Source organism: Pipistrellus kuhlii, unplaced genomic scaffold, assembly GCF_014108245.1.
Source record: "Pipistrellus kuhlii isolate mPipKuh1 unplaced genomic scaffold, mPipKuh1.p scaffold_m20_p_1, whole genome shotgun sequence".
Classification (NCBI taxonomy): Eukaryota; Metazoa; Chordata; class Mammalia; order Chiroptera; family Vespertilionidae; genus Pipistrellus; species Pipistrellus kuhlii.
Window position 1 is genome coordinate 78,833,288 of NW_023425404.1, and position 19,353 is coordinate 78,852,640.

At 39.5% G+C, this 19,353-nt stretch overlaps 1 protein-coding gene across 11 annotated transcripts in view; it reads right to left on the reverse strand.

Moving 5' to 3' along the window:
• Positions 1–18,854, reverse strand: part of ANKRD26 (ankyrin repeat domain containing 26) — an 86,659-nt gene extending 67,805 nt beyond the window's left edge. For 7 of the 11 annotated variants that reach the window (XM_045585865.1, XM_045585855.1, XM_036453166.2 and 4 more), the window contains exons 1-5: positions 18,459–18,852; positions 11,877–11,991; positions 11,538–11,711; positions 6,136–6,242; positions 1,590–1,663 (exon numbers count right to left, since the gene is read on the reverse strand). In XM_045585865.1, the coding sequence (XP_045441821.1) occupies positions 1,590–1,663; positions 6,136–6,242; positions 11,538–11,711; positions 11,877–11,991; positions 18,459–18,706 (718 nt within the window). In that variant the 5' untranslated portion in view covers positions 18,707–18,852. Of the gene's footprint in view, positions 1–1,589; positions 1,664–6,135; positions 6,243–11,537; positions 11,712–11,876; positions 11,992–18,458 lie in introns of those variants that run through there. The other 4 variants (XM_045585868.1, XM_045585876.1, XM_045585872.1 and 1 more) reach the window with 4 other exon arrangements.
• Positions 18,855–19,353: the final 499 nt, after the last annotated feature.

The following is a 19,353-nucleotide window of genomic DNA, read 5'->3' on the forward strand; positions in this document are numbered from 1 at the left end:
CACAAATACCTGTCCTTAAATTAGTTTTTCTTGGTACTTGTTTTAGAGATTCTTGTAGATCTATATCCATTTGAATAAAGGCATTAAAGGGATAAATGAAACAATGATGGCAGAAAATAATGTGAAACAAGCAATAATCTTATTTTAATCAGAATAAAGAATTCTAATGGTTGACAACATACTCTATGGTATGAAACTTTCTATGAAGAAAATAAAAACATCACACTGCCAATTTTTTCCAACTAAGTAGGGTTTAATTTCTTTTTATAATAGTTGTGAATCAATCAAATATCTGGGATAACCGCAGAAAAACAATAATTATTATATATAGTATAATTGTATAGTATTAATTAGTCTTTTATTTGTTCCTAAATTTTTCTTATTTTCTTGTTAAACTAAAAACATAGCTCACCTATTAAAGGCAGTTATTGATAATGGACAAGTTGATAAGTCAAAGAAATTGTATCCAAAATATATGATGAGTTATCCATGGATATTTCATCAAATTAAACATGTATGGGAAAAAAGCTGATCTTTCCTGTTGACCTGTTGCTCTTCCCTGTTCATGTGACAAAGTATCGATACTGTTCTTCATGTCCAATTTAAATGTCATGCACAACCTGGAAACCTATGAATCATATCAATTTCTCTTTCCCATTAACTTTTTACATTCAATCATTACTAAATAATATTAACTGTACCTATTTTCTGTCTCTGCTTTATTTTACCATTCCTTTGACCTAGTCAAACATGGGCTCTTAACAGATGAGGAGGCGGGTGGGGTCGGGGGAGGGGGACAAAACACTACCAATTATTGTTGCTATTTCTTAAATAAATAAGATTTTTTAAAGCAAAACAAATAAATAACATATAGGACTAGAAAAAGACCACATTTTAAATTAAATAAATTGAGCTTCCTGATTTTTTAATTTCAACTTCATAATGGACTGTTGCTAGTCCAAGGAAAATTCTACCCACTTTTAAAAAACTTAACTTCTCATTATATACTTCAAGTGTCTGGCACATATTATGCAATAATAATAATTATGAGCTCCTACTGGGTGCTGGCACCTAGTAAGCACTGAATAAAGTATAGCAAATAATAAAAATTGCAATGATAACAACCTCTTAGATCAGTGGTTCTCTACCTTCCTAATGCTGTGACCCTTTAATACAGTTCCTCATGTTGTGGTGACCCCCAACCACAAAATTATTTTCGTTGCTACTTTTTAACTGTAATTTTGCTACTGTTTGAATCATAACGTAAATATCTGTATTTTTCGATGGTCTTAGATGACCTTGCTAGCAGTTCTCAACTTGTGGTCATGACCACAGGTTGAGAACTGCTGCTGTAATGACTATATAAATGAATTTCTTTTCAGACAATATTGCCCCATATTTTTAAAATTACCTAAAATTACTTTTTAAATAATTCTGAATATTGAACTATTTTAAAGAAATTAAGAAAAAAAAATAATACCTGCAATTTACAGATTTTTTTTTCAGTGCTCTTCCATTATCAAAATTTCCTTATTCTTATTTTATCTATGGTGGGTCCACCAAGAATAATCCACTATTAGAAGTCTTACCAAAACTTTTGCTACTTTCAGAAGACTTTTTAGCTCTCCTTTCTTCTTTATATTCAGACATTACTTGTTGATTGCTGTGTATAAAAAAAAGGTGATAAATAATATTACTATCTTAATACTTAAATAAAAATATTTTCCAAATATATTATATTCTTAGGATATTTCAAGTAATATCAATGTTAATATTAAAACTTTAATTATACCATACACTTCAAACTTGTTAAATTCTATAAACTTTTTATTAAGCATGTAATTTTTAAAAAGTAACGTGAAACAGTCATGATTTTAGGGTAGTATATATAGTTCAATTAATGTTAGCTTGACATAATGGCAAGTGTCTTGAACTTAGACATCCTAGCTCTACAATGAATAGCTACTTATTCTCAAACAAGTAACTTTTCTTTGGCTCAAAGTCCTCAACAAAATAAAAATCTTACTTTACAAGGTTGTTAGGATGATTAAATGAGACAACATAGCAAAAAGTGATGCTCAGAGAAACAATAAGACAAAGGAAAAATCTTTTCATGAACTTTATTTGTTGAAACTACCCAAATAAATCCCAATATTGGTTTTTCATAGTTTGTAACATTCAAATGTTATAATTTTCAGAGATTATTAATTTTAGTTACTAGCTATTTTTTCTTTGTGGTTTATAATTCAGGGTATCTCAGCTATTCTATAACTTGCAACTAGATTTATTTATAAATATACTAGAGGCCCGGTGCACAAAATTCATGCACGTGGGGGAGGGAGGGTCCCCTCAGCCCAGCCTGTATCCTCTCTAATCCAGGACCCCTTGGGGGATGTCTGATTGCTAGTTTAGGCCCAATCCTGGCAGTCAGACATCGCTCTCACAATCTTGGACCACTGGCTCCTAGCTGCTCACCTGCCTGCCTGCTTGATAGCCCCTCACTGGCCCCCCTGCAGACCTGGTCACCCTCACTGCCCCCTTGCCAGCCTGATCACCCTTAACTGCCTCTACCTGCTGCCTGATCTCCCCCAACTGCACCCCCACCGGCCTGGTTGCTCCCAACTGCCCCCCTGCCTGGTCGCCCCACACAGCCTACTTCTTGGTTGTTTGGTTGCCCCTCACTAACCCCCCTGCCGACCTGGTCGTCCCCTGCAGCCTGTTTGGTCGTCCATTTGGTTGCGATGGTTGTTTAGGATTTTATATAGATTACCTCCTGAAGTCCGAAAACAAAAGGTCATCCTGTCTTTGTAACAAATGCAGAAAACCAATAGAAGTCAGGACTTGGCCTGGACTACTACTATTCCTTCTCTACGTACTCCAACTGTGAACCTGCAGATCCTTATGAGAATGATGCTTAACCTCCCTGTCCACCCCCAATTGGCTTGGATGATATAATCCTACACACAGATACTGATGAGTCATGGATGGGACCTTAGCAATTCTAAGGATCAATAACTTTTGATTCAGATCTTTCTGTTGACTGGCTTCCATGTGAGGCATAATGTCAAGTATTTTCAAACCTGAGGTAAATTCAAATCACTTGGGAAAGTTTCATTCTTATGGCAAAGCGATCACTTGAGGGGCCAACCTCAATTATGGAATCTCAGGCAAGTTGGTGCCTACTACTCTGGGAAGGCATTATGGGATCTTCCACTATCTAAACAAAGATGCTATAGGATATAAAGTATCTTGGGGTACAGGTCTGGTAACAAAGGAGAAAGGAAAGTCTGCTCTTTTCCTGCAGTATTATTTGAACCTCTCTGACAGCTTAGAATAGCTCCTAAAAAAACACAAACAGGAATTCAAAGGGTGACTCGTCCACAAAGGTCTGGGCTAAGAATTGAGTTCCACATAGGCTTGTGGAGGGGGAAGGCTGTGGGTGGCTAAAGCTAGGAGGCCCAGCTTCCAGAACACGGTGCTGGTGATTGGAATAGTGACTGAGCATACAAGCATCTGCAGATAAATAAAAGCTATAATTTTCAAGTGCTAGTGTGAATCAACATGAAAGCTCAGGAATCTGGATCAGCAATGGCAACCTGGGAGCAAAGGTCAATCATGACTACAGAAACAGTTTCAATAGCAACTCTGTAGCTACAGAATCAATGGGAACAACAGAAAGATTAGACTCTCCTTTTTACCTCTCCATCTGACTTGTGAAAGAAGGTTGTCTTCCTTGACTTAGGTAATTCTTTAGGTTCTTGAAAAATTCAAGGGGGAGAATATAGGAGATAGCCCCCAGAAAATACAGGTTTTTTTTTCTGCTAAAGTGAACACTTTAAAACATCAAATAACTAGTTAGAAAAATCAGTTATTTGTACTTCAAGCATAAGAGTTCTACATGGAACGAAATAAATAATGTTAGGATGCCTAATAATAAAGGTCTTAAAAGTTCTGAGATAAAGTATCTGGCCCATTGCTATTTCTAACTAGTCAAGCCTTTTACTAGGTTTCTGGCTGATGACATAAACTAACTCACTGCCATTCCCAAAATGCCTGAACCAAACTATGAAATCTCACCTGTTATGGAAAAAGTAAAAGTGAAGTTATTTTAAACCTCAGTTGAGTGAATTCTAGCATTTTAATGTAAACACTGACAAATTAAAACTACAACAAAAGCATATTCTTCTTAAGTCCACCCGCAGTTATCTTGAGAAAAGACATCAGTACCTTGCTGAAAAAGAAGCCTGACTATATTTCCAGATTCATCATTTACAGTAAGCATAAGTTTTGTATATATAACACAGAGATCACTTTACCCTCAAGAACTTCAATTATGTTATTTAAACAGCTAATTTGATATATTTACCAAGTCAATACCCTGTTGTCTATCTAGAATTGACCATTTGTGTGCTGAAGTGTTCACCTTTGTAAATTACCTCCAAGGCTAAAATAAAGGAAAAGGAAGCCTCCTGTCTTACTTGGGTATTGCATAGTAGAAGTGGCTAATTTAAAATCCTCAAACGCATAAGGAACTATGCTGAGATCACGAATCTGAAGTAGGTGAAGATTTAAATGTAGAACTTCCTGCTTCATTCTTAGTCTGATATTATATTTCAAAGTGAGCTAGAAGTCAGAATAGTAAAGTAATTTGGCAGGCTTAAAATAATAATCTACACTAATAAAAGAGAGACATGCTAATTGACTGTACCTTCATGATGCCTACCAGCCAATTAGGAGTGAGTATGCAAATTAACCCAACAAAGCTGATGGGTTAATTTGCATACGCAGGTGCTCTGAGCGATCAGGGGTGGGTGTTCCACACCACCCCATCTGCTCCAGGCCTCTGGGAAGTGTGGAAAGGTGGAAAGGCAGCTCCAGCTCAGAGCAAAGGTGGTGCCAGCAGCCAGGGGAAGGAAGGTCCATTCTTGCACCAATCTTTGTGCATCAGGCCTCTAGTGTTAATAATTATAAAAATCATAGCCATACTTAGAGTTAATGACACTGATAAGCAGCTACCAGCCACTAAATTAAATGCTAGATAACCTTATACATGATCACCCTAGAAGGATATAGTACTGTTCTCCATTTTATATGAGGGAACATATTTGATAATAAGTAATTAAATACCAATTTAAAAAAATCAAAATATACTAGAAATGAAAAAGGATAAAAACTGATGAACCCACAGTGTCTGGTAGCAGTGATTCATAGTCATTAGGGATAACCTAATAAGATCAGTATTCATCAAAGAAAGAAATCTAAAACAGAGTCTTCCAAAAGACAAAATTAACTCCTATTTTGCTTAATACACATTTTTTAAGGAAAATTATATACAAAGTAAAAGTGAAAATAAAAATAAAAAAACTACAAGAGAGACTAAGTCCTCTATCTATCTATCTATCTATCTATCTATCTATCTATCTATATATATAAGCCTAATATGCAGTGTTCCCTCGGGAGTTCGACCCACTGGAAGTTCGATCACTCAATATGACATGTGCTGACCACAGGAGGTGGCATGGAACCAAGGAAGGCTCTGGCCAGCAGCTGGCAGCCAGGGAAGGAAGCCCCAAGCTGGTAGCCACTTAGGTATCCTACCTGTGTACAAATTTCATGCACTGGGCCTCTAGTTCTATCATGAAATAAACTAACAGAGTCCATGTAATACCTATAATAATAAAAGCATAATATGCTAATTAAACCAGACATCCTTCAGGATGAAGACAGGGCTGCAAGGGAAGCCTGGGTCCTGGGTGCCTACCGGCAGCCAGAGGGAAGCCAGTGCTAGCAGCTAGGGGAAAGAAGGCCTACTCTTGCATGAATTTTGTGCATTGGGCCTATAATAAAATTAATAAGAAACTCCTCTGTTTAATGTAAGAATATACATTACAAAAAAATATACATTACAAAAAAAAATTACAAATGACATCAGTCAATATTATAAATGAATATGAATCCTGCAGAATATTGTTTTTCCAGTTGCCCAGTAGTCAGAATAATTGCTTTTCTACCTAACTGATGTGTTGTATTTCTCACTATAAAAAGATATGTTAATTTCTTATTAACTTAATTTTTGACTTGAGTGATTGTAACCGCTCTAGAACAGTATTAAGGTTTATAAAAAATGAACTGTACCTTTCCATCTGATCAATTGTGTGTATTCTTGCACCTCTATTTACTAAAAATTCCACCATATGCTCTTTATTTTCACTTTGAGCAAGAGAAAGTGGTGTGAGGTCATCCTGTAAAACAGCAAAAACAATTTATAATTTATGAAATTACATATATCCAAACTGAATTTTAAAACTTATAAAGGATCCTCTGGACTTAAACATCCTATATAATCCTATATAATAAAAGCCTAATATGCAAATTGTTCTCTTGGGCAGTCATTCGACCAGTTCAACCACTCACTATGACATGCGCTAACCACCAGAGGGTGATGCAGAACATGGTGGGCGTCAGCAGTGTGCTACAACCTTTTGCCATCTACCTGGGAGTTGGGGTGATGGGGATGGAGGTGTGGTAAGAATGCGGGGTGTTCTCTCTCACTCCCCCACTACCCTCTCCCAGGATGCCAGGGCTCACGTGCTGGTAGAAGATCCTATGCTCAGGTGTTGGGCACCTGCGGGGAGCCCACCCCACACTCTTGTGGCCTCTTCTGGGTGAGCTAGACTGCAGCTGCTGGGACACAGGAGCCAGTCGGATTCCCTGTGGGTTCACACAGGAGCCAGTCTGCGAGGATGGCCAGCAGAATGTGCGCTGCCTACATGGCTTCCAAATGGCACTGCTGGGCAGCCCACAGGCCTAGGCTACACCCTGGCCCATGGCATCCAGCCACACTCACCGCACTCTGCATGGGGCCTCAGGCACTGTGACTCAGGAAGCACGTGGGAACCCGGGGTCCCAGGTGCTGTCCAGGGCTCAGAGGTCAGCTGGGACCTGCCCTTCTACACCAGACACCCATGCTTTGATCACCAGCCAAGCCTAGGGACCACACCTGTGCATGAATTTCGTGCACCAGGCCTCTAGTGTAATATAGAAAGTAAATAAAAAGTAGCCCCTTCCTTCTCACCCCTGTGCTGTCACTGGCTGCTCCTTCCCTTTAAAATGCCCTCCACTCCCTCCTTCAAAAGATTAGCTCCAACACCATTCTCTAAAACTCACCTCAAACATTTACAGTACTGGTTCCAAGAATCTTGGTTCCTATCACAGTATCTATTGTGCTACAGTGTCGTTATTTTCTTGCTCCCCATCTAAACCAAGAGCTTGTTGGGCCTATTTTTTTATCTTTGTCTCCAAACTATAAAATATAGTAGTAAATGCTTTAAGCATTTTTACTGAATAAATAACCTAAATGATTAGCTCTACAGTAGTGTTTCTTAAATTAAGTTCCAAAGAATATATAGTTTACCAGAAGTTCAGTACTTTATCCCAATAGAAAAAGGATCCAGAAAGATCATCTGTGTTTAAGAAATATTATAAAACTATACACTGTATGCCTACTACTAAAAATGTTTAACTTCGCTTAATCCTGATTTGACAATAGTTTTCTGTCGCAAACATTAACATTTGAAAAATTATAGGGTTTCAGGTATCCAGTTGTGAGAACTTTTCAACAAAGGTGAAGGTTTTCTCCAGGTTACACACAGTTGATAGCTTCCACCAATGCTATCAATAACCCAGATGTCAACATCAGTCACTCCTGCTCCAAAAGGATCCCTAAAAAAATGGACTAAATTAACAGGCTTCAAATGAACTCTGATTGCTTATTACTAAGTAGTCCATGGTTTCTTCTTTTATGACATGATAGCTTTTTATTTTAACTGTTAGAAAGCTCAATACGAAACGAAATTCCCAACTATGTTGATAGTCTTGGGTGTTGCAGTGAATCTTTTGAAGAAGGGAGTGAAGAGCATTTTAAAGGGAAGGAGCAGCCAGTGACAGCACAGGGGTAAGAAGGAGGGGGCGCCGAAAGTGGATAGAGCATCATCGGTCTGCGGACTGAAGGGTCAAGGGCATGTACCTTGGTTGTGGGCACATCCCCGGTAGGGGGTGTGTAGGAGGCAGCTGGTCGACGATTCTCTCATCGATGTTTCTAGCTCTCTATCCCTCTCCCTTCCTCTCTGTGAAAAAATCAATAAAATATATTTTTTTAAAGGAAGGGGCTCTGTTTTCTATGCTCAGTAGTTCACTACTAAAGCCCCTTAATCGAATGCTTTGCTTCCACCCCCCCCCCCCATGTTTTTATTGATTTCAGAGAGAGGAAGGGAGAGGGAGACAGAGAAACATCTATGTGAGAGCAGAACAACTCGTTTTCATATCTGCTGCTTCCTGCATGCCCCTACAAGGGGTCAAGTCACAACCCAGGCATGAGCCCTGACTGAGAATCAAACTGGCAACCCCTCAGTGTATGGAAGGATGACGAATCAACTGAGCCATACCTGCCAGAGTAGAATATATACTTTTTTTAAAAATTGTTTTTATTCTGATTTCATTTTAATTGTACTTAAAAGTATTTTATATTTAAGGCAAAATATAAATCAGAAGCAAAAATATAATGGCTTATCAATAAAAAGTTGAACACTGATCTATATAAATTATTTTTAGCACAATGAAAACTACTAAATCACTTGCATTTCTGAGGAACAATGCTGAGGAGAAAGATATACTATTGTCTAGAATATGTATCCCCTATGCAACTCTAACCATAATTAACCTCATGAGACTTATAGAATTCCAATGAGAATATGATTATTTACAGGACATATAAAGGAAAAGAGTTTTTAAAAATAATAACCTATAAATTCTAACTTGAAAAATTTCCTTCTTGGAGATTAATATAAAACATGTATTATAAATTAATGTAGATGATCTTGAATATCTTGAAATTCTAATGTTGAGTCAACTTATGAAGGCAAAGTAAGCATATCCAGGGCCCATATTTAGTAAGGAGCCCACTTGTGTTTTTATATTTGCTTTGTTTTTAAATGGTCATGCATGAAGCAAATATTTGTATGTAAAACCTTTCCTTTCATATGTATCATGTTTTATCAATATTTTTAACCCCAACATGTAATAAAAATCATTATTTAGACTGATAATAACCATTATTAAAAAATCTTGCTAATACATATTAAACTACAATAGATTTACATATATTTATTTCTGCAAGATTGTTGATGTGGGACAAATAAATAATTAGCTCATAGAATTGCTGGAACTAAATTATTAAAGCAATTCTCATTTTTATTGTTACTAATTTCATGGTTTTTGATGTATATCTTCTTAATAATTTATTGATTTTTAGAGAAAGAGAAAAGGAGAGAAATATCAAAGTGAGACTACAACATTCGTCAGTTGCCTCCAACACACCCCCTACAAGGATCAAGTAGGCAACCTAGGGGCATCAACCAATAGGGGCATCAGCCTAGAAACCTCTTGGTGAATGGGACAATGCACAACCAACTAAGCCACACCAGCTAGGGCATTTTTTGATGTTTTGATGTTTAAAACCGCCATCCTGATTATGCCAGGATTCTGTGAAATTAACAGACATACTGAGAATCTATCACACAGTTTCAACTAAAAAGAAGGCACAAGACTTAGAAAATTGCGGGGAAATCCTGCTTGTAGTAAACATTTGGTGATCTAAGGACTGAATGAGAAAGGATAAAAAATTCTTAAAGGGTCAGATTCTACTTATTAACAGACTCCTAATAAGCAAATTTCTAAATACTCTCAGTATGCCAATAAATGATAGATGGCTGAAAGAAAAAAGGTGTTAAGTCATTAGATATCACCAATAATGTTCCCTATAACTTTTCAAGAGAAGAGGTAGAACCAGTTGAAAGTCAGACCAATATTCCTGGAAAGGAAAAAGTTGAAGGAAGTATCACCTATCAAATTCTAACTCTTCTAGAGATTTCTTAAGTTTGTGAGAACAGTGAATTTATACATTATACTTATCCATTCAGTAGTTCTTAATCAAGAATTGTATCAGAAACTTAAGGAAATATTTCTACATATACATTTAGATGCATATTTCTACATATACATTAGATTTACTCAATCTAAATCTTCAGGGAAGAGCGGAGGCTTGTAAACTTAAGTTCCTCAGGTGGTTGTGATTCACCAGCACAATTCTAGCTGAGAACTAGTGCAGTGTACCATCACTTTCGTCTCATCTCAGCAGCATAATTTCTAATACAGTTTAAATGCTTTGCTATGTTTGAGACTTAAGATAAAGCCTATTTCTGTGGCAAATTTTGCTATCCTGTGTTGTTTTATATTAATTAGGAAAAACTCAGGTGAAAAAAAAAGTATTTTTAAAAAGAGTTTTGCCTCTGACAAATTGTGTTTTCACTAAAATTTGTTATAAGGGCATAAAAGAGAACTGTCATATCTACTGCTTCTTCAGAAATGTCATTATGTAAAGTGAAATCCTGGACAATTAAGTTATTTCAAAACATTTCAATGCAGGGAATGCTTGAGCTTCCAAATATATAAAATTGACCCTATCTGTGTCAGCCAAGACCATACTGTCAGGGTTCCAGTGGTGATATACACTGAGTGGCCAGATTATTATGATCTCTAATATATATATATAACTACTGAATGTGAGAACAGTGAATTAAGAATTACTGAATGGATAAGTATAATGTATAAATTCACTGTTCATATATATATATATATATATATATATATATATATATATATATATATATTAGAGGCCCGGTGCATGAATTCACGCATGGGTGGGGTCCGGCCAGCCTGGCAAGAGGTAAGGTACATGGGCGGTTGGCTGGCCTGCCGGCTGGTCAGACTCCTGGTAGAGGGGACATTTTGCACATTAGCCTGTTATTATATAGGCTATACACTGAGTGGCCAGATTATTATGCGTTCAGAGATCATAGTAATCTGGCCACTCAGTGTATAATGTATGTCCAGAAGAAAAAGCAGGTGAACAGCTTTGCCATCACCTGCTCTCTATGTACAACTACAACCCTGCTGAGGAGCTACATGAGGTTTACGTGGAAAATCCCAAGGTGGTATGTGGCTGGTAGAGTGGCTATAAGCATAAGTGGGTGTCCTTGCTAGATGTTAAGACATGACCTGACCCTCTTTCTTCAATCTTTAGGACCTTGAGATCCTGGAGAGGTCAGGGCCTGTGGACTGCTGCTTCCTCTTCCCACTTGCACTCCTCCAGCTCTCCCTTCTGAGTACTAGGTCTCCTCCTCCCACCTATCTCCAAGAACACCTGACTGCATAAGAGCCAGCCCCCAGCACCACTTCATTCCCCTAGGCCTTCAATCCTTTGTGGGTCTGAGCCTATCATCCACCTCCAAGAACTACAGTAAGTTCTTCTGGAGTGGAAGGGAGAAAGAGCTTTGCTCCTTCCGTGGACACTACATTTCTCCAACCTTCCTGGACTGGGCTCTGGAGTAGTTAGTCTGAGAGTGTATGTTATATGAGAAAGAAAATGCTTTTGGCTAAAGTAAAAAGATGTATTTCAAATATTTTAAAAATAAAGTTACCTTGTTTCTCGCTTCAATATTTGCCTTGAATGAAAGTAGCTTTTCTACTATAGCTATATTTTGACCCAGGACAGCATAGTGGAGAGCAGTATTGCCGAGGATGTCCATTATGTTTGGATCAGCACCATGGTCTAGTAGAATAGTTGCACATTCCTCTTCCTGGCATTGTACGGCCTGTCAGTATTATACCAAAAAGTAGATTATAAATTCTACAATAGTAATTTAAAGTAAACATTTCACAAGTTTCACCAATAACATAATCAAATGAGATAAATTCATTTTTATCCTAAGTAACTGAATCAAATCCACCTCATGTTGACATAGTTGGCTACTACATACCTTAATCAGAGCTGTCCTGTTTTCATTATCACAGAGGTTCAACAGGCATTTTCTGTCTGCTAGGAGAGCCACCACTCCTGGATGACCATTGGCACAGGCCAAATGTAGAGCAGTCCTAGGAAAGTGAAAGGACTCCTTAGGAACTTAGAGTGCACTATCTCAAAACATATAATTATTCACGCAATTGAAGACATTACATGTTATCTCTATACTTTTAAAATATTTAATTTTCTTCTGGAGACAGTACAATATTTATTAGTTCTTATTAATGAAGGAGCGGATGACCTGGGAATTCAGCTCAATTTGTGTCTGATCCTATTTTAACTGTCATGTATTAGCTATCTATCCCTTGGCCTTTCTGAACCTCAATTTCCTCATCAACATGGAAATAAAAACAGTAGTGATCCACCCGGCCGGCATGGTTCACTAGTTGAGCATTGATCTATGAATCAGGAGGTCATGGTTTGATTCCCAGTCAGGGCATATGCCCTGGTTGTGGGTTTGATCCCCAGTGTGGGGCATGTAGGAGTCAGCCAATCAATGATTCTCTCTCATCATTGATAATTCTCTTTCACTCTCTCTCTCTCTCTCTGTCTTTCTCTCTTCCTTCATCTCTGAAAGAAATAAGAACAATTTTTAAAAAATAGTAGTGATCTCACAGATCACCATTGTTTGCTTAAATAAAAAGCTAAGTAATGTTTACTATAGTTCCTAGAAAAAGAAATCTCAATAATTGTTAATCATATTATTATAATTACTACTATTGCTACAACTTTACAAAGACATATCAATTAAGTAAATTCATATCTACTTTACAGATGTTTTAAGAATTAAAAGTACACTGTATTTCAATGATTCTAATATGCTTACTTTTTCACATTTTAACATCTCTGACTTTGGGATGCAATTTATAATTCAGAATGTCTTACAACTATAATTGGCAGCAACTTTTTTTTTTTTAATTTTTATTGGTATATTGGGCATCGTATCATCCATTGTGTCTTATATTAAGTGAAATATGGTAAATACAACAGACCTTTTGCAGTTCTAGACAAATGGTTGGGATTTAAACCATTTTTAGTTCTTAACAGCATTATAGAAAAAGAGGACTAAAATATCAAAACAAGAAAATAATTTTTTAAAAGTAACTTTTGCTTTGGTCTTCAAGAAACTTATAGCCAAAGGAAACTCAGGATTCAAATGAACAGGAATGGTTCATTTTAATCAATATTTAGATTTATAGATTTATAAAAATCAGATATTTCCAATGGTCAACATTAGTATTTAATACTATGATACATTTTAAAAAGAGCAGGTAAAGGTTATATTTTACAATTTCCTACCTTCAGAAACACTTTGGTTTGAAAGGATGAAGAAAAAGCTTCAATTAAGATTAGGTCCTAATATTTCCATTTTAAATTTCTCATTTTTATCATACTGGACAACATGCAGTTTTTAAGACTCATGTGAAACAGATTGCAAAAGTCCTAAGTAGAATATATCTGCTACACAGCTATTCAGGTTATATTTCATCAATAAATAAATTGAAAGAATGAATAAAGTTAGTTGGAGAGTTCAATATTTTTAAAGAACACTTTTAAAAGTAAAGCAATACTTTTTAAAAAATATATTTTATTGATTTTTTACAGAGAGCAAGGGAGAGAGATAGAGAGCTAGAAACATCAATGAGAGAGAAACACTGATCAGCTGCATCCTGCACACCTCCTACTGTGGATGTGCCCGCAACCAAGGTATCAAACCCGGGACTTCCTAGTCCGCAGGCCGACACTCTATCCACTGAGCCAAACTGGTTTCGGCTAAAGCAATACTTTTGCAATAGTAATTTATACTAATAAAAGCCTAGGTGGGCCGTGCATGTGATGTTATCACAAGATGGCCACCACAAGATGGCCATGTGCACAGCGGAGGTGGAGCTGGCAGCTGATCCGAGGGGTGAGGCCTAGGTGTCCCGTGGCTCCACGCAGCATTGAGGAGGCTGGTCCCCTTGTCTCTGCCACCTTGCATAGAAGAGGCAGGTCACAGCAAGGGAGGGCAGTTGTGGGCAATTGGGCTGGCAGGGGAGGGCCAACAGGGGAGCAGTTAGACAGGCTGGCAGGGAAGCGGTTAGAGGGCGATCAGGCAGGCAGGCAGGTGAACAGTTAGGAGCCAGTGGTCCCAGATTGTGAGAAGGATGTAAACTGGCAGTTGGACATCCCCCAAGGGGTCTCAGATTGGAGAGGGTGCAGGCCAGGCTGAGGGACACCCCACCCCTGCCCCATGAACAAATGTCATGCACTGGGCTTCTAGCTTCTAGTAGTAACGTATTTGCTGTTTTGTTTTTTGTTGTAATAAGAATATAACTAAATTAATTTACTAGAGGCCTGGTGCACAAAATCGTGCACAGGTAGGGTTCCTAGGCTTGGCCAGCAATCAGGGCTGATCTGTGGGGTGACTGATGGGGTGATCAGAGGTCCCGCACTGGTACCCACCTTGGCCAGCCTGGCACCATCCACTTGTCACTCCTGCCCCCTGGCCCCACCACCTCCATCTGTGGGGCAAACTGGAGGGCGATCTGGGGGCCCCTGCTGACACCTGCCTTGGCTGACCTGGCGCCACCTGCTTACTGCGCCCCTTCCCCCACTGTGGGCCACCTCCCTCCATGGGGTGACCAGCAGGACAATCTGGGGGCCTCTACTGGCACCCCCCCTTGACTGGCCTGGGGCTTGTGGGCAACTCCAGCATTGAGAATCTGCCCCTGGTGATCAGTGATCATCATAGCAACCAGTCATTCTGTTGGTCATCTGCCATTCAATTTACATATTAGGCTTTTATTATATAGGATAATCACTTATATATTATACTAGAGGCCCGGTGCACAAATTCATGCACAGGTGAGGTCCCTCTGGATGGCTTGCAGGGATCTGGCTGAAACCCACAGTTCAACACTGCCTGCAGCTCCTACCTGTCACTCCCACTCATCCCGGCCCCACTGTGCCTGCCACAGGCTTGTGCCCAATCAGTCCTAAACAGGAAAGACTCTCACTGCCACAGCAGTGCTCACCAGCCATAAGCCCTGTGCCTGACGCCCTCCCAAGTGAGTGGCCTGGAGGATCAGGTTGAAACCGGCTCTCTAACGTTCTCCAAGGGGTCCCAGATTGCGAGAGGGCACAGGCCATGCTGAGGGACCCCACTGGTGCATGATCAGGCCAGGGAGGGACCACAGGAGGGCTCCAGGGCATGTCTGGCCCATCTCACTCAGTCCCAATTGGCCGGATCCTAGCAGCAAGTTAACCTACCGATAGGAATAACTGGCCCTGGTGGTCAGTGCATATCATAGCAAGCTGCTGAGCAGCCTTAGCATATCATTAGCATATTACGTTTTGATTGGTTGTTCAGTTGTTCTGCCATTCAGTATATTTGCATATTACCCTTTTATTATATAGCATGTAATAAAGCTATCCTATATAAAAAAAGCCTAATATGCTACGTGTTCAGTCGTCCATTCAACCAATCAAAGCAAAATATGCTAATGGTCTGCTAAGCCGTTCAACCACCTACTGCTTGGAGCATCTGCCCCCTGGTGGTCAGTGCATGCTATAGCAACTGGTCAACCAGTTGACTGTCTGCCTCCTGGTGATCAGTGCATGTCTTAGCGAGCAGTTGAGAGGCCTTATCATATCATTAGCATATTACACTTTGATTGGTTGAATGGCCAACTAGATGACCAGACACTTAGCATGTTAGGCTTTTATTATATAGGATACTCTACAAACACAGATAAAAAGATTCCTTTTACTTCTGAAGAGGTTAAAAGTTGTCAGAAGGTGCCGAAACCAGTTTGGCTCAGTGGTAGAGCATTGGTCTGCGGACTGAAAGGTCCCAGGTTCGATTCTGGTCAGGGGCATGTACGTTGGTTGTGGGCACATCCCCGGTAGGGGGTGTGCAAGAGGCAGCTGGTCGATGTTTCTCTCTCTCATCGACGTTTCTAGCTCTCTATCTCTCTCCCTTCCTCTCTGTAAAAAAATCAATAAAATATATATATTTTTTAAAAAGTTGTCAGAAGGTGCCAATCCTCAAAAACAATTTTTTTAAAAAGTGAGGAATGATTTTTTATCTGAGTAAGATTCATATCCCTGCTCTTCCCCAGGATTATTTCAATCATAATATACTTTTACTATAATTTCTATACTTGTTCATTGTAAAAATCAGATTTTTAAAACTGGAAATGTTCAGTTATAATACAAACTAGAGGCCCGATGCATGAACTTGTCCAGCCGGCCCACCCCGATTGGGGGCAATCGGGCCAGGCCAACCAGGGAGGGGCCTCAGGCAGTTGACTGGCTGGCCAGTCCCCCCATCAGAAGGAGGGGGGGCCAGCCAGGTGGAAGGGCTGTGGGCAGTTGGCCAAAGGCCCCGCCCCTGGTCTAACTCCCAGTTGAACTCCTGGTCAAATTCCAGTAGAGGAGACAATTTGCATATTAGCCTTTTATTATATAAAGATGTTCAGGAATAAATTTTATCACATTTTGCAAACTTTTTTGGCTAATATAAGATCATAGTCTGTGTGTATGGCTAATCCAACTGTTTTTTGTCTCCCTTTCTGATCTACCAAAGTACATCTTTGCATGACAATATATACCTCTTATCTATACCACCTTCTATGGTCATATATTATGTCATCCTACGGATATACTGTAATTTTTAAATAAAATCCATTTATATGAGTTCTTAATACTCTGCTATTATGAGCAGAGCTGAGAAAAACAAATTTTATGTAATTTAGCTAATCTATAATAATAAAAACATAATACACTAATTAGAGTAGATGTCTTTCCTGACTAAGCTGGGGCTGCAGCCCCCATGGCTGTGAGGGAGGGATCCAGGCAGCCACCTGTGGCTGCAAAGGCCTACTCTTGCACGAATTTCATGCATTGGGCCTCTAGTTATTTGATAAAGATATTTTAGTATAAATATAATTAATGGGCAAAAGTAATATATAAAATTTTAATGTGGTACTAATAAACAAGTTGTACATTTGAAAAGTCAAAAGCAAGTTAAGCTTTAAGCAGCAGTATAAGCACCATTGCTGGTCATCTTCACAAACTTTGTGGATGAAAAATGGTATTTCACTCCTTTTTTTACCAGTGACAATAAATATTTTGTCCAACGTCCATCATTCCCTTGTACATATGCTAAGAATGCTTTGTCCGATTTCAATTTAGAGTTTTTCTTGTTGATTTCAAAGTCTCCTCTGTAAAATATAGACTTTTTCTCCAATATGCATACATAGTAAATATTTTGCAAGTACATTTTCTTAATATTACTTTCTGATAGAGGGTTTTAATTTTTTACATTGCTCAACATCCTACTTTTCTTGCTTTTAAAGTCTCTGTCAACTTAAAATATATATATAGACATTTGTTTTCTTCTGATAATTTTCATATTTTGTATTTTTCTGAAATAAAATCTAGCTAGTTTTCTCCAAAAATGAAACAATTATGTCTCAACCATTTATGAGTAATTCATCTTTTCCTACAAACATGAAATGTCACCAGTATGAAGTTCTAAAGTATTACATAAATTTGGTGTTTAGACATTTCTAATCTGTTCTAATAATTTCTGTCTTTTCAACTATTTTTTAAAATATATTTTATTGATTTTTTACAGAGAGGAAGGGAGAGAGATAGAGAGCTAGAAACATCGATGAGAGAGAAACATCAACCAGCTGCCTCTTGCACACCCCCTACTGGGACCAGCTGCCTCTTGCACACCCCCTACTGGGGATGTGCATGCAACCAATGTACTTGCCCTTAACCAGAATCAAACCTGGGACCTTTCAGTCCGCAGGCCGATGCTCTATCCACTGAGCCAAATCGGTTTCGGCTGTCTTTTCAACTAATGATAGACAACTTGTGGAAATTTATAGCACATGTAGATATCTACAATAGAAGGGAAAAACTTTACAAGTACACAATAACTTTCTTAATTTCATCACAACAATAAAGACAGCATGTGCAACTCAAAATTTTAAAACCATATTTTATTGTTTATGTAAAATTAATATAGAAAGAGCACACATTTTGAAAAAATGAATCTTCCTATTCAAGACCACAACTATCTTTTTCACTTCAAAGTTCCCTTTGGAGGTCCCTCAATAAAGAACATAGGTTTACACTGATTTGTATTTGTTACTGGATTATATCTGAGGAGTTTTTAGGCCAAAAGTTGATCTATTATGGGAATTACTTCTCTCATTATGCACTCGGCTATGATATACAGCATTATGACATAAAAATGTGCTATCAAATATATAATGCTAAATATACTTAATTTCGTTTCTACTATTGCTATCTAAATCACTTAAAAATGTCAGTAAGTGCTCTGTAAGAGGAATGAGGAGTGGGTCCTTGAGTTTTTGTTTTTGCTGCTCAGAAAAGTCGGCCTGGGCGCTGGACCCCAGGTAAGGTGTCCACCACCAACCTGCCAGGGCGCGGGAGGGAGACAGCCCAGCGAGGGGTGACAGCCGGCTGTGCCCCCCTGCTGAGCCCAGGTCCGCCCGCCTCCTCCCGGTGGCCCTATTACCTGTTCATCTTGTCTCTATCATTCAAGCCATTTATCCGGAGCAGCAGAATCTGCTTCACTTTGGCTACGCTGCCCGCGCTGGCCGCTCTGTGGATCTTGCCCAGGTCCCGGTCCCGGACGTGGTACCCGGGCTGCGAGGAGCCTCTGCCCCCGCCCGTCAGCCTCTCTCCCCGGCTCCTCCCGGGACTGGAGGCCGCGGCCAAGGGCGACACGCCCTTCCTGCTCCCAAAGCCAAAAATCTTCTTCATGGCAGAGCGCCTGGTGGCTCCGGAGGAGCCTCACCTTCCCCTCAGCTCGCCGCGCCGCCTCGGAGCCCAGCGGAGACGTGCGCGGCCTCAGGGCGCAGCAGCGGCGGAGGCGCCGCGGTTTGAAATCTCAGCTGCAATGATTGTAACCAGCAGAGCCCTCTGCACACCACTGCGCGTGCGCGCCCCGGGCCGACGTCACTGCGCCTGCGCCCCGAGTCCCTGCGGCAGGAGATACCCAGAGCGCATGTGCAAGGTGCAGACTTCTACCATCTCAGGGATTGTTTCCGGGCACCATCCTAACAGTGATGGGAATTGGCCGAATCTTGTGAAACATTTGCAAAGGTTAGAACCACTCCAGTGGAAAAGGGAGTCTTTACCCACTGGGGGCTACGGGCAATCACTCCTCGAAGTCAGAGGCTCAGAGAGAAGACGCGGGCTGAGGGTTAAGTGCATTTTTGTTTTTCATTTTAGCAGGTGCTCTCAAAGTTCCTCCCCCAGAGTCCAGACCTTTTGCGTGTAGACTCACAGGTATATGTGATGGGATGCCCTGGAAGACTAGACACTAAGGCAATATTTTTTAAAAAGAGGGAACTACTGTTTAAAAGTTCCTAGAAATATTCTCTCTGGAAATTGAATCTCTAACTTGG